The 14783-nt window shown below is 30.6% G+C and overlaps 1 protein-coding gene across 2 annotated transcripts; it reads left to right on the forward strand.

Moving 5' to 3' along the window:
- The first annotated feature begins 2224 nt into the window (after window positions 1-2224).
- On the forward strand, window positions 2225-13529 carry LOC107455187 (U11/U12 small nuclear ribonucleoprotein 35 kDa protein). 2 transcript variants are annotated; one of them, XM_043039765.3, is made up of 5 exons: window positions 2225-2506; window positions 5202-5323; window positions 6433-6531; window positions 10487-10700; window positions 13135-13529. In XM_043039765.3, exons 2-5 carry the CDS (start codon window positions 5213-5215, stop codon window positions 13314-13316), a joined length of 606 nt encoding a protein of 201 aa, XP_042895699.1. In that variant the 5' UTR covers window positions 2225-2506; window positions 5202-5212; the 3' UTR covers window positions 13317-13529. The 2 variants fall into 2 exon arrangements, with proteins under 2 accessions (XP_042895699.1, XP_071039121.1); XM_071183020.2 differs by having other exon boundaries at window positions 2253-2325.
- The last annotated feature ends 1254 nt before the right edge of the window (window positions 13530-14783 follow it).

Here is a 14783-nt window from a genome sequence, read left to right on the forward strand (position 1 = left end):
ACTGCATGCATATATGGCCCTATATCTCCCCTTAATATTAACCTATAAATATGAAAACAAACAAAAGGGCCCAAAACCAAAGGAAAAAATAACTAAAATTTCTTTGCCCCCCCCCTCTGCTTCACTACTTCAGTAATGAGAAACCGAACTTTATGGAGGTATTCAAATTTTTTACCTCATAATAGATATATAATAATAAAATTGACTAGAACCTAAAATAACTATTAAGTCTCCCCCCCCCCCCATCAATGGTCAGACGAAATATCGTCCTGTCCAATTTATTGATTTTCTAACAATTCTATGTCCATAATTAAGTGGATATAGCTAAAATTTGACAAAAATTTATTATTTTCTCTAAATTAACTGAATTAAAGAAGTACAAAACACTCAAGAATAGGATAACTGATTGTTAACTTTATCATCTTGCTGCGAAAAATTCGTATCCTTACTGACATTAGGGTGGCATTCAGCTAAATTTTCGCAATTAAGATAGCTCAATTATACCAATCAGAAGCCCGTACTTTTGTAAACGAATCGCATTTTGCGATATGTAAAAAAAAAAAAGGCTTTTGTTTACCCAAATTTTTTCATCGTAATTGCAAAAATTTAGCTGAATTCCGCCCTAGAAAGCTATGGATTTACGAAATATAGATTTTCGTGTTCATACAATAGATTAATGAAGAATCTAACATAAAACGGATTTTACACTGCGCTGATATTTTGTTCAAAAAAAATTCATTAAAGGTAAAATAAACTTTCTATTCGATTTGGCACCCCCCCTTATGTGGGACCCGATCGGGTGCTCCGTATTCCTTTGCTTTAGTCAGGCTCTGATTGCAACTATGTATTGCAGTGTTTTCGCGGTACATATAATATATTACAGTATATATTATATTGTTGAAATATATTATATTACTGAATATATATATCCCATATTCCCCTTTATACTAACCTATAATATTCAAACTCGATAAAAGATTATTTTATAATAAGCTATACTACCAAAGTAAAGGGAAAAATTATAGACATATTAGAGGACCCACATTGTGGCACAAAATTTAAGTACGTGGGTATATATTTTTAAGTGCGTATAATAGTGTTAAAATGGAGATATTGTTGCTCATACATACTTGCATGTATTTATAGGACCACATAGCTCCCCTTAATACTGACCTACAAACTTCAAACTCAGTCAGCTATTATTTTATAAGATAATATATTACCATATTAAAAGAAATTATTGTCGACAATTTAGGGTACCCACTATGTGGCACAGTTAGAAATTAGGGGGCTTATATAGGGGGACAAATATGGTTAAATTGTATATACGCTGGAAATTACTTAATCTTGTTTTAAGTCAAACAGCTAAGTGTGACCGGTAGGGTAAAATGGTAGGAAGCAATAAATTCCTAATGCCGAGGATTCAGAGTTCGAACTCCGGACATGGTAAATATACATATGCAATAAAATATTCCTTTATTTAATATTCCTTCAATAAAATATTCCTTTATTTAAAATTATAATTTTTTTCTCTTCTAAGTGAAATAAAGAAATTGTTTCTTATGGGTTTTCTTAAGCGGAGATATGAGGCATATATATATGGCCGCTTAATATTTACCTATAATATTCAAACTCGGTAAGGTACTATTTTATAACATGCTATAATACCATACCGAAGGAAATAATTATTGACATATTAGGGGACACACTGTGTGCCCCTATATTTAAGTATGTATGTGTATTTTCCAAGTGCGTATGCCAATATTAAAAGCCAATTTGGTATTTTACCATTTTGCCGGTGCGGGTGATAAAGTTACTAATGCAAACTTGTGTTCAAAATCATTATGAGTGCAAGTAAATTCAAATTTTTTTAAATACATAAGTAGATAAATTAGTCGAAATCACTTGCGCCTGTGAATTGGAAAAGTATCGGCAAGTATTTCAACACTTACATCCAACATAGCCACAAATCAATGACAAGAATATAATAGATATTCTTGATCTTGAGAGTATTGCAAATATTCTTATTAATTTCTGTTCAAGAAAAGATAGATATTTTGGCAAACTTAGTTTCATAACTCCCTCTCACATTTTTTTCGCCATTTGTGATCAAATTTCGCCAACCAAGCCCTTGGCGATCATTTATTTTATATGACCAACAAAGTATAGGGTTGATATAAAGTCCAGTATTCAAGATAGTGCGGTCACGCTTCGTTCCTAATATCCAAAAGTCGGGCAGACATAGACAGTTTAAAACGGTCTGTGTAATTATGGGATTATTTTTGATTTTGAACTAGAAAAATAAAGAAATTATTCTAGCCCAATGTTTGTTGACTTACCTAAAATATAATATTTCTAAGATGTTATTGTTATTAATTTTTTATTAATGTACTTCTATAATGCTCAACATTTTCTTATTTAATGCATCAAATATTTTTAGAAAACATTTTTGTTTATAGTCTTGCATACACTTTCCTACAAAAATATTGGTCTTTAAATGTCTTACGTAAGTTTAACTTCGTCTTTATATATAAATAATTTGTTTTGGTATTGTTTAATAATCCATATTAGAAATTTCCTGTCCTGTTAAATTTGTTATATGAATTCAATTTTAACATAATTACTTTTGATTACAAATGAGCTATGATGTTTGAACTGATCAACATTTTCAAAATTATAAAGTTTCTGATTGTTTTATATAACAGGGTTCCCACTGGGCAGGGAAAACCAAAAATCAGGGAAAGTTGCACTTTTTTTTGCTAATACCTGGAAAATAACCAATCTTAAAATTGTCAGTAACAGTAAACTGTTTGAGATTCAACTTAAGTAATTCTAACTTTTATTGCAATTATTTATTGTTAAAATTTCATGCTTAAGTCAAACTGAAATGTTTCCATCCTCATTTATTGTAATTTTTTTACTCAGAAAATTCAATACTTTTTACAAGTGAAAAAAAAATCAAAAGTTTCCTGATGAAAAATTTCATGGTATAGATAAAATATAGTTTGGAATATAGTTCAATTGAAATTTACCTGATATACCTGAAAAAGTCAGGGAATTTTTTTTCTGAAATTGGATGGGAACCCTGATATAATTTCTTTAGTATTTCATCACAGTTAACATCCGTACCTTTTTTTACTTTAAAAACTATTTTAATAACTGCTATTATTATTATGTTACAATTGAATAATTAGTTAACAAGTTCAAAAATTGAATTTGTTAGAATTAATGTGAAAAAAGTGGAGAAGTTAGGTGGTAAATAGGGGAGATTTCTGTATCCTGATCTGTTTCAGAATAATCGCCAAGTCTTGGCAACTTCCGGGCAGCGGCCCGCGAGAAACTAAGAAAAAGGGACCAACTTGAAATGTATAACTCGTGGCCACCCTCGGGCAAACATCTACATGTTTTTTTGTTTTTTTTTAATTTGCAAGTTTAAAATCTATTTGGCGATTGTAGTTGGTGCAACTGATCACGATACAGAAATATCCCCTGTTAATATTTTCCATAATATTTCATTATATTTCATTATATTTTTATTAATACTGGTTGAACTGAATAAAACTGCTGGTTTGGGGATATTTCCATATTGTGATATGTCGCTCCTATGGCATAATTCCTATTCCATAATGTGATCTGTCCTCCCACTCGTCAGTCCTGGGTACTGAATTCAGTCTTGAGAAAAATAAATGAACTAATAAATTCTTTTAAAATATTACATTTTAAGGATAACATTATTTTACAGCTATTGCAAAATGATCTAATAATGATGACATGCTGAAATAGTTGTGCATAGTGAAAAATGCTAAGCGTGCATAATGAAAAAGTCATCTTTGAAATTACAAAGAACTTTTATTAAAAGAATATTACTTAGCTTAAACATCATATAACTTTTTGAGGAAAAAAAAAAGCATAATCCATGAGAATACTCTACTCTCACAACATAAAACAGCTATAGTCACTCCATACATTCATATAAGTGAAACCTCGGTTAAGGGGACACTGCTGGGAACGAAAAAATGATCTGACTCTCAGTTCTTCTTGCTCGATCCTTGTTCCTTGAATTTCGTAGTCTGGCAGAATGGTCTCAAAACTTTTATTTATCTTCCTTTTGTCAGTCTCACTAAATCCTAATTCTTAAAGTCTTGACAAATGGAATTGGTTGAACTTCAACATCTGTTCATGAAAGCAAAATTTGTAAGATTGCTGAATCTATATTTGCTTGAGTTTTCTTTCCCCTCCCCCCAACCTATTGACATGCTGGCCAAAGTTAAATCAAGATTATTAAAAAGAAATTATAGTGCTAGTACAAAAATAAATATTACTGAAGTGAAAAATAGAGATATGAATGGTTTCAGGAAGAAAAGTCAGTCCTTCAGTAATAGGTGAAAGGAGATATACAAGGTTAGCTGTTTTTGTTGTTGTTTTGTTTGCTAATAAAAAACCCATAAAATAAAAAAAGGAATTTCTTTAGAAGAACTAAACGAATGATCGATTTACTATGTAGTCTATTATCAAGGAAAGGTACATTTTTGTGTCAATGAACTATAAATTTCTAAAAGTCCGGTAAACAATGCTAGACACTATTATTTGGTCAAAAACTAAGTTAAATCTTAAATTTTTTTTCGAGGGGCACCCATGAATGGTTGCGCCAACTACAGTAGCCTAGGTGCCAAATAGATTTTTAAATTTGCACAAAAGAAAAAACCACATAGATGTTTGCCTAGGGGTGGGTATGAGTTATACCTTTCTAGTTGGTCCCTTTCTGTGATGTTTTCTTTAGTTTCCTGCGGGCCTGCTACCAGGAAGTTGCGAAGATTCAGCAACTATTCTGCCACAGGTTGCTGTACGGAAATCTCCCCGCTGCTTTTATAATAGTATTTTTACATAATTTATTTTATAGATTTATTGTACTACTCTGAATCGGGATTATTTATAAATGTAATATTTCATTAGTAAAAAAAAAAATATTTGGCTATTTAGTTAGTTACATATTCAGGCAAAATAATCTTAAAGGACCTTTACTCCAAGTGCTTTTTTTTAAAAAAAAAAAAAAAAACTGTTTATGATCACAATTGTGTGTCTTATAAATATATGACCAAATAACTGTAAATATGTTATTGTAATATGTTTGTTATTAGTTCTCTTTAATCAGCAAAGTAATTTTTAAAAAAAATTTGTATTTTTTTCTTTTTCATTGAAAGAATAATTCAGGATGAGTTCAACTTGGGAAGCTGTGCCCCGTTTTTACAATCCTTTAAAAGCCGGTAGTATTGATGGTACCGACAACATTCCTCATGATCATGGTGTTGTTCGAGCCATGCAAGTAAGATTTCTCCTTATTATGTTCATCTATTTTTTTAATTTCCCTACTTTAACACAATTATATACCTATTGAGTGTTATTATAATTGTAATCTTGCAATTCTTTGTTGATAATTAAAGTTTATATTGGCTTTTAACACAAATAGAAATCACGAAAATTTAGTCATCACGCTAGACCAGTACAGGGTTGCTCCGGCACCGGTTGAACTGGGAAAACACAGATAATGAAAAAGTCACAAAAAAAACTTGGAAAATACAGGAAATTTCCAATTTTTTTCTTAAAAATCTGGAAAATGTAGGATTTTTTTCCTTTTATAAAAAGCTGATGTTTTATTTTCTTTTAAAAAGAGCTGAGCTAAACATCGAATAAAATCGAGTGTAATTATAGCTCACATTGCGAAAGAAGAAAAAGTAGCTATGTCAGCATATTTAATTTTTTTTTGTTTAAAAATTGAGAACAATTTTTGTTTCTAGCTTTTCCTTTTTTAAAAACATTTGTTTTTATAAACCATTTTATTATTATGCGACAATTAAGAGGGTTTCTATTAGACGTTCTTCTTCTTTTTTTTTTATAACAAAAATACAGTAATTGGAAACTGAGATGTTTAGCCTTAAAACTTTCAAAACGCAAGATCGATTTTTATTTTTTCTTGTTTGCTTTTGTATATAATCTTTTTTATGGGTGTTTTTATGATAGCACTGTATTTTTATTTATTATGACGTTTTATGGATAACTTTTTTTCTGAAAAATATTATTTTTGGTATTGAAGTTTTGTTTTAAGAATTAAGAGAATATTTTTTCTATTTCCCTTTTTCTTTTTTCAATTTTACCACTTTTGTTATTTTAGTAGTAAGTAGTGGTTCCCCAAATTTTTTTTTATTTCTTTTAAATAGTTCTAACTATTTTAATATCTAGTTATCTTTGTCATGTTAAATTTTTCTAATGATTTTAATATCTAATTGTCTTTGTTATTTCAAATATTAACAATTCTAAATTATCACAATTTAATGAGTTGAACTGAGGGACTATCCACAAGTGTATAAAAGTAATTGAAGGTTTCTTAAATGTTCTAACTTATTTCTTAATTTAAAAATTTCATTATATTTTCAGGCAGAGTATAAACCAAACAAATTGGTTGTTGGCCATCCAAAAGCTACTGTATTTGTTGGAAGATTGAATCCTAAAACTGATGAAAGTACACTGAAAAGAGTTAGTAATGCTTTATTTTGCTTGAACTTTATTTTATGATATTGGGCAGCGTAAATTTTATCACAAGGTTTAAAAGAATAACTGTGCATGGAAACATCGTCATAGGACGACTTAATATGAAAATGGGTGAATAAAAAATGGTTTCCTAATTGCCCCAATCTTCTTTGAAAATGTAACCAATTTGCACGTAATTTCAATGGGAAAAAATCCTTGAAACGCTTCCATATTATAATTTATGGCCAATAATATTTACTTTATATATTTCAAGTAAAGATGCATTTTATGTTTAAAAATTCATTGCCTAAATTTTAGAAGACGTTATTTACATTAATTAAATAATAGTAGAATAATTTGCATAAATGAATTTACGCAAATAAATGAAAAAATGTAATTAAATAATTTTCATAAATATAAAAATTTAATTATATTATTTCATTGTGTATTGGAATAAATTTTTTGCCAAGCTAAGCAGTCCTGCAACAACACTTTTTTTGCGATACGTGGCCATTAGAGGTCAATGCTCCATAATTTCCTATGGCATAATTGTGACAAAAAATTAGGAAACTTATTTCAAATAAATTTTTTCAAGGAAAACCACTTTATTTGCAGGTATGGTAAAATAAAGCTATATTTAATATCATACAATGTTCCTTAACCTAGAAATTTCATGTGTTGATCAAAATATCACTTAAAGTTTTATTTTTCACTCACTCTTTCAAAATTATAAATAAGTGAATTTTTATAATGTTAACTACTGTATGCCCCAGCTTAAAGTTGCCTTTTCAATCCCCAAAATTTTGCAAAAATCAGGGCACCAACTTCTACACCAGTGATAAAGTTGGGCTTTCATTGTTTGTGAGATATTGCTTTATAATCATTAAGATAGATATGAATCAGGGCTCGAAAAAACTCAGAAATTTTACCCGTCCCCGAGGACGGCTTGTCCAACAACGTACCAGTCCTCCTTTGAAACCAACCCGTAGCTTCTAAATAAATAAAAATATGATTTTCTCTTATTTATTACTAACATCTATATATATATATTACTCTTACACGGCGATAAAAAAAAGCCTCATTACAACTCTCCGAATGGCAACACTAGAAAATCAACCAATAATTGCTGCTAAAAATGTCACATGGCAAATGTCACATGAGGTGGCTCAACATATAGCGCTTTTAAAAACGGAAACAATAACCAGAGTGAGCATTATCAGGTTGTTCTATTCAGATTCATGCCCTAAAAACATGAAAATATTTAATTTAAACTCAATTAGGAATTAATTAATTAATTGAAGTGAGAATGCTTTAAAAGGCCGCTGTTGAATTGATATTTTTCTACTGGGAGCTACCTAAACGTCTAAAAAACGTCTAAGTGTTTGTACTAAATGCATTGAATTTCTTTATATTTCGCGTTTATTTATGCATTGAATTTTCACGCTTTAAAATGCAGAATATTAGTGAAGCTGCTAGGGCTTTTAAACGTAATGAAAGAAAACGTGTTCGAAGAGCCCAAGAAAGTGTTGAGGAATGTTATGGAAGACGTAGATTGCAGAGATCAAGTGCAATAATAACTGTTCAAGATGTTACAATAGATGTCGAAGAGTATAATATCTGCCAAAATCAAAACTCCCCGATTAGAAATGCAGCATGGCGACCTCCACTTGGTATTTCTCGGGTAATGCTAACAGCCATTCATTTTAATTTATTGTATGTAAAACATCCTTATTTTGTTCTAAACTGTTATGCTTTATTTTGTTCTAAATGTTGCTTTATCACAAATGTTAATTAATATAGAAATTGATTTCAATAATGCTGATCACCAAAAAATATTTCATTTGGCGATAAAACAAATTTTTGTTTTCTTGAAAATGAAAGACTTTTTGAGGGTTATTATCTCACAAGGAAAAGTTAGGGTTTAAAGTTTATATTTTCAAATAATAAATTTTTTTTCTAAAACTTTCAAAATTTCTAGCATTAACTAATTTATTATACACATTTAGTTGAATTTAGGTGAGTAACTGCAATATTTGATAATTTATTTTGCCAATATGTTTCTCATTTAGCTAATGTTTTGATTTTTTCATCATGTACAATCTAAATAGCTAATAAACTTTTTTAAAAGCCAATAAGAACATTGATAGAATTCTTCTACATAAGTGCAATACTATGTCTTTGATGATAAAATACTATGTCTTTCATGATAATATACTATGTCTTTGTGCTAGAACATTGCGTTCATTGGCGAGCGAGCGCAGCGAGCCATGGTTCACGGCGTGAACCACATAGGATTGCGTAGCAATTCTCGGGGGTTGGCGAGCGTTAGCGAGCAGGGGGCGGAGCCTCCTAGTTTATATAAATTGCACAATGAATTAGTAGTTACAAGGATTACAAATACTAGGATTACATTATACAGTAATAAATGAAATAATAAGTTACTAATAGTAATCTAGTATTTCTTTTATGAAATAATTTAATGACAAAGGTCAAGTTATTTGGAATGTCAATTTATCCGAGGGTACTGCGTTTTTTAAATGAATCAAATATGACGTTTGCCAGTTCCACAATCAAGCCAATGATTTTTAGAGGTTTCTGCACAGAAATCTGAAGGGGGTTTTAAATTTAGGTAGATGTTCATAATTGCTTTTAACGCTTCTTGTTTAAGAACAGTACATAATGTGTTTTTTTTTTTGTAAGTTCATTGCTGAAAAGCCTATTTCAACCGCTGCAGTACTCCCAGAAAGAGAAAACATCAATTCCACCATGCGCAGTATGTTGCTGTATTGTGGGTCATTTTGCTGCATTAGGTCTTTATAAATAGCTGGGGCTAGCAGGGCTGAAGTTTTCTGGTGTTTAACGATGTTATGTATCTTAAATTTTAATGACACCCATTAAAATTTAAGATATATTCCAACAAAAATTGAAAATGTATCACGCACATTACCGGGAAAAGGACCGTCCACGCAGACGTCAAATTCGAGAAATTCGTTGTCCGCGGGGAATTTTTGACCTCCGAGGACGGGCGGACGGGTGACTTTTCGAGCCCTGATATGAATAGCTCTGTATCACTTAACTCCTTTCAAAAACTGTTTTCAATATGTTATCAACAAAAAATTTTGTATTTTCTCTTAACATAATTTCTTTATGTGTAAGGATTTTCTTAGAAATAATGCTTCAAATTGCGTTCAGAAAAAATTAAGAATGAAAAAAGTTAAGATAAGAGTATTTGAGAGTATTCCGTGAAGTATAACACCATTAAAAACTCCAAAATTCTCTATAAAGCTGCAAATTTAAAGATTTTTAGACATCGTCTGTGTCACATTCAATAATATTGACATTGATACGGATCCCACTCGGCAATATATTCTACTCCATCCTCATCTCCCACAAAAAATAGTTTTCACCAATCATCGAAAGAAATTTTAACTCCACGCTTTTTAAAAAATTTTAAATTAAAATAGAAAGTGAAATTTTCATATTTGATTTTTTTCAAAGATTGATTTATACGCCCGAAGTACTAGAAATTTGCTATAATTCTTAGATAAATACCCAAATGAACTTATTACTTTGACATTACTGTTCAATATTACCAATACTTTACATTCTTTATCTCTATGTATGAAGAGCGCAGAGCAAATGCATGATAAGCCACATTTTCAAAATGTTCACAAGAGCATTTTTTTATGAAAAAAAAAACAAAACAATTTCAATCTAGGTAGTATGTTTTTTTTTTTTTTTTTTATCTAGGGGAAATTTTGGAAACTTAACTATCTGGAATTATTGATAAAAAAAATGAACAATTTGATATGAAAATGAAACTTTTTTTAAAATGATTCTGTATTATCACTACATTGTAGTAAGGCTTTCATATTTTAAAAATTGTTATAAATAAAATTGAAATGTTTAAGGTGAGCATTAAAAGTCAGTTTACATTGTTTTCTTTTATATTGTTTTCCAGATGTTTTCTCGGTGTGGCGATATTAAAAGGTTCAGGTTGATTCGTGATATAGTCACAGGTTTTTCAAAAGGCTATGGATTTATAGAATATTATGACAAATACGATGCTATTAAAGCCGTGAGAGACTTCGATCATACCATCGTTGATGACAAAGAAATTCTAGTGGATTTAGAGTGTGAAAGAGTACTTACTGGATGGATACCTCGTAGATTAGGTATATAGTTATTTATTCATTGATTTGATTTATTGCAACGCACAGATGATTGTGTTCTGAAAAAGTCCTGGCTTCCGAATTTTTCGCTCACTCCGATCCGGAAATCCAAGGTCAAGAAGTTTCAATAAATCATCGATCACATTTATGTATAAAATTTCTTGTATGTTTTATTTAAAAATATTAGAATTAAAATTTATACTTGGCATCTCTTTCGTTTGTAAATATTTTTTCTGGTAGAATAATAAATGTGATTAGAGATAGAAGTAAGCTTATACAAAATTGTTGATTTAAATTATTCTTCATATAATTTATTTAGAATTTCATGTTGTGAAAATATCAATAATTTAAATTTATAAGGACATTAATTTTTTGAAATGCGTCATTAATGATTTTACTCAAGAAATTTTCAGGATTTTCGAGTTTGGCTCATAATTACCCTTGGCAACATCATTTAGAAAATTTTTATGAAAGCTCTATTTTTTTTTCTTTATGGATCTTTTTGTTCATTTTTTCTAGTGGATCTTCTACAGCAGTTCTCGTATGTCTTCTTTGTAGCATATTTTATACCCTCTATTTTAATTTTCACTGGCAATATTTGATGTTTTTAATAGTTAAATTGTTTGTCTCAAAAACGTTCAATGGGACAATTTTATGGTACGTTGAAATTTGAAGGAGTAAGTTCAATACATATTTTTGTTCATAACATTTATTGTCTAAATAATTTTGATAAGACTGAAGATATGACTAAAGGAGCTGTTTTCTGTTGTGTGTTCTTTCATTTGATCATTTCTCTAAATCATTTCTTATTTAGTAGGCCATAAACATAGAATTTATAAATTTGGTTATTCATAGGCACAGAAATTCAAATTGGTACGCATAAATTTCTTCATAGAGGGTCTCTGTTGGGACAGGAATAGTGATTAAACTATGAATGAAGAACTTACCTCTTAGTTTTATTTTGTATAATCTAGGTGATATAGGTTCAAAACAAATGACTTAGTATTGTATCTTTTTATGAATTAGAAATTCTCTTCCAGATAAAGGTTTTTTTTAGGGTCACAACTGAAAAAAGTTGTGTGTTATTTATTGTCATGTATTTTTCTTTCTTTTCATCCCATTTCTTTAAGCTATCAAATCCACATTATATTCCTCCATAATTTGCATCTGAACTGACAATCCTTTTCTCCTTTAAAAAAAGTTCCATGTACCTGCTCTCATGTCCTTTATATTCTTTCCTCCGTACTAACAGTCCTGAAAAATTCTTCTTTTGATTTCTTAAGGGTATGGTTTTTTACAGAGTAAAGTTGTTGGCCTCAGGCTCAACCTGGAGGACCAAAATATTTCTCTTCATCTGGTGACCTGTCCAATCTTGGGAGGTTATACCATTAGTGAAGCTGTTGTCAACATAACTCAATGGGTTCTAGACCGTTGAGAGCTTTGTTCTAAACAAAGTAATTCAGAAAAAAAAATTTCAATGGCGGACACTTAGGTCTATTTCTTATTAGCCTCAGAAATACCAGAACTGCAATTTCTCTTTATCATTACACAGTGGGCTAAGCCACGGCGGTGGAGGTGCGTCACCCACGTTTATAGGGCATGTTTCATTCACACAGAAGAAAGGACATAGAACACAGAGAAAGTTACATCCATGCCTGCAATGAGATTCGAACCCACAACCACCAGATTCGCCCCATAATCCAGTACAGTTACCACTAGACCAGTGGTCGGCATTCTGAAATTAAAAATAGTATATTATTTTGCTATAATACTTGCCTTTACGGTGCTAAGCAAATTATACTTTTTTAAAAGTAGTCTTTGTGTATGTCTCCAAAAAATTGTCCTTTTTCTTTAGCTCACTAGGAAGCCTGTGTATGATTCCAATTTTCATCTACCAAGTTGCAATTTTGTAATGATTTGAAGCCTGAACATTTAAAGTATATGATATTTAAGTTGACACAAAGCACTGGATGAAGATTTTCAATGTCTCAAAATATCAGTATTAATGTTAAATCATTTTGTTCATTTAATATCAAATCTGAAGTTCCTTAATTTTTATATTTTGTGTTTTTCTTTAGCTAATTGCATCAATTCAAAGTTTTTTTTTTTTTTTTTTTGTGCCTATAACATTTACATAAAACTAGTTTGCCTGAAGATTAATTATATTTTGTGACTACTTTTTAGAGTAATATTTTAAAGTATATCTTTCTATTTTTTAGAACATATTTAGTTCTAAACTCGCAATTTTTAGGGCCCCATCAACTTTGAGATATCAAGAGTATACTGTATTATTGTGTGATAGCACTAATTACGATTTTTTGTAGCTTTATATAACCCATTTAGATTGCAGGTTAAGTGAAACTCTTACCATTAATTCAAAACTGTGTATTGTTTTGCTGTGTTTTTTTAGTTTTTTATTTTCTGAACTTTTTTACAGGTGGAGGACTGAGTGGGAAAAAAGAGTCTGGTCAGCTGAGATTTGGTGGCAAAGAGCGTCCATTTAAGAAGCCAATTTTACCTTTCAACTTGCAAGATAAGAGAAAATATTCAGATAGACATTCATCAAGAGATTCATCTGATAGACATAGCTCCTACAGGAAAAACAAACATTATTATTAAATTCAAAGAACATTGAAGATGGTTTTGTTATTGAATGAGGAAGAAAATTAGGCTGCTATGTTTATTTTTCTATGGTTTAAATGAATTTATGAGGAAATGTGAAGGTAACTTCAGTGGTTACTTACTAAAAAACGTCACAAACATTTATTTCTAACTCTGGCCTCTTGAGTATACCAAATCTGAAATAAAAAATAAAATGTATTTTGTAATAAATTTGTTGTTCAAATTTTTTTTTAATCTTTCTTTTTTAGAAAACACTAATTTTTTAAACCCCTTTTGTGTCCATAGGTTTTAATTAAAATTTTGACTTGTTTCCAATTAGTTGAAGCTCTTTTGTTTCCAACTGGTTTCATTCCTGATCTCAACAAATAGAGTTGGGCCAAATGAATCATCATATTGATTGAATGAATAAAATCAGTTCCCTTTGATGATTCAAATGAGTGAGTGGTTCGATAATGAAATTTTATTTTATAATCGGCATTGAAGAACCAGTTAACGACTGCTAATGTTCAACTCCATAGTCTTGTAATTTTGAACCCAATCCAGAAGACAAGGGAACTCCTGAACCAAGTATTGGGAGAAATTGGCCTAGTATTGGGACTTCATGAAGGACTTTTTGATGGAACTAGCCCTCATTTGCATTACATGGAAAGGAAGACCCCCAAAACATCCCACGGTTAGCTTGACAGCTAGGGGACTCTAACCATTGATCCATCTACCACTGAGGATATTTTTAATTCAGCACTGTTCTTTGTGCAAGCCGGATGCGGAATTCGTATCGACCAGCTATCACTGGGAATCGTACCTGCTTCACCTCATTGGAAGACGAACGTTCTATCCCCTGATCCACCACGGCTCTCTTCTGTATGATGTGGGCAACGCGACAGGTGCCTACTGGGTAACGGTAAGAGAGGAGCTAATCTGGCATTTCTGAGGCCAATGGGAAGTAGACTCAAATGCCAGCCATTAAAAAAAAAAAAACATTCTGTTTCGAGAAGGGGGCTGATCAGCAGATCGTAGGCTCGGCATTAAGTTTACGGACGGTAGAGATTTTGTTGTTTCTTGTTTCAATTGATTCTTCTTTCAAATGTTTCTGAATTGTTTTTCTTTTTTTCTGAAAATGCTTTTTTTTTTAAAGAAAAAAAAGGATTATTTGTACTTTTCTTTTTTAATTCTTTCTAAACTGAACTTTTTTTATTCTTGTGCTATACTTTTGCCTTTGATTGTTCTAATATCACATTTTATCATCAAAAATTTTTACGTTTTTACACTTAGCATATCTGTAATAGTTTTGTGACTTAGCAATTATTGATTTTTTTAAAAATCAAAACGCCACATTAGACAAATTACAGTGAAACACTCAGTGTGCGCTAAAATAACGCCATGATAGGATAGTAATTCAAATCAAGTGACTCAGATCACAGATTCGAATCATGATTTTGAATAGTGATTCAAGTCAAGGAATTC

This window comes from Parasteatoda tepidariorum, chromosome 7, assembly GCF_982258835.1.
Source record: "Parasteatoda tepidariorum strain Cologne lab strain chromosome 7, Ptep-v5.0, whole genome shotgun sequence".
In the NCBI taxonomy this organism is placed as follows: domain Eukaryota; kingdom Metazoa; phylum Arthropoda; class Arachnida; order Araneae; family Theridiidae; genus Parasteatoda; species Parasteatoda tepidariorum.

Excerpts from the sequence above, each read along its gene's own strand:
- LOC107455187 (XM_043039765.3), top strand. The coding sequence starts at position 5,213 with ATGAGTTCAACTTGGGAAGCTGTGCCCCGTTTTTACAATCCTTTAAAA. Across the intron at positions 5,324-6,432 it reads GTGTTGTTCGAGCCATGCAA|GCAGAGTATAAACCAAACAA; the intron begins GTAAGATTTCTC and ends TTATATTTTCAG. Across the intron at positions 10,701-13,134 it reads ATGGATACCTCGTAGATTAG|GTGGAGGACTGAGTGGGAAA; the intron begins GTATATAGTTAT and ends ACTTTTTTACAG.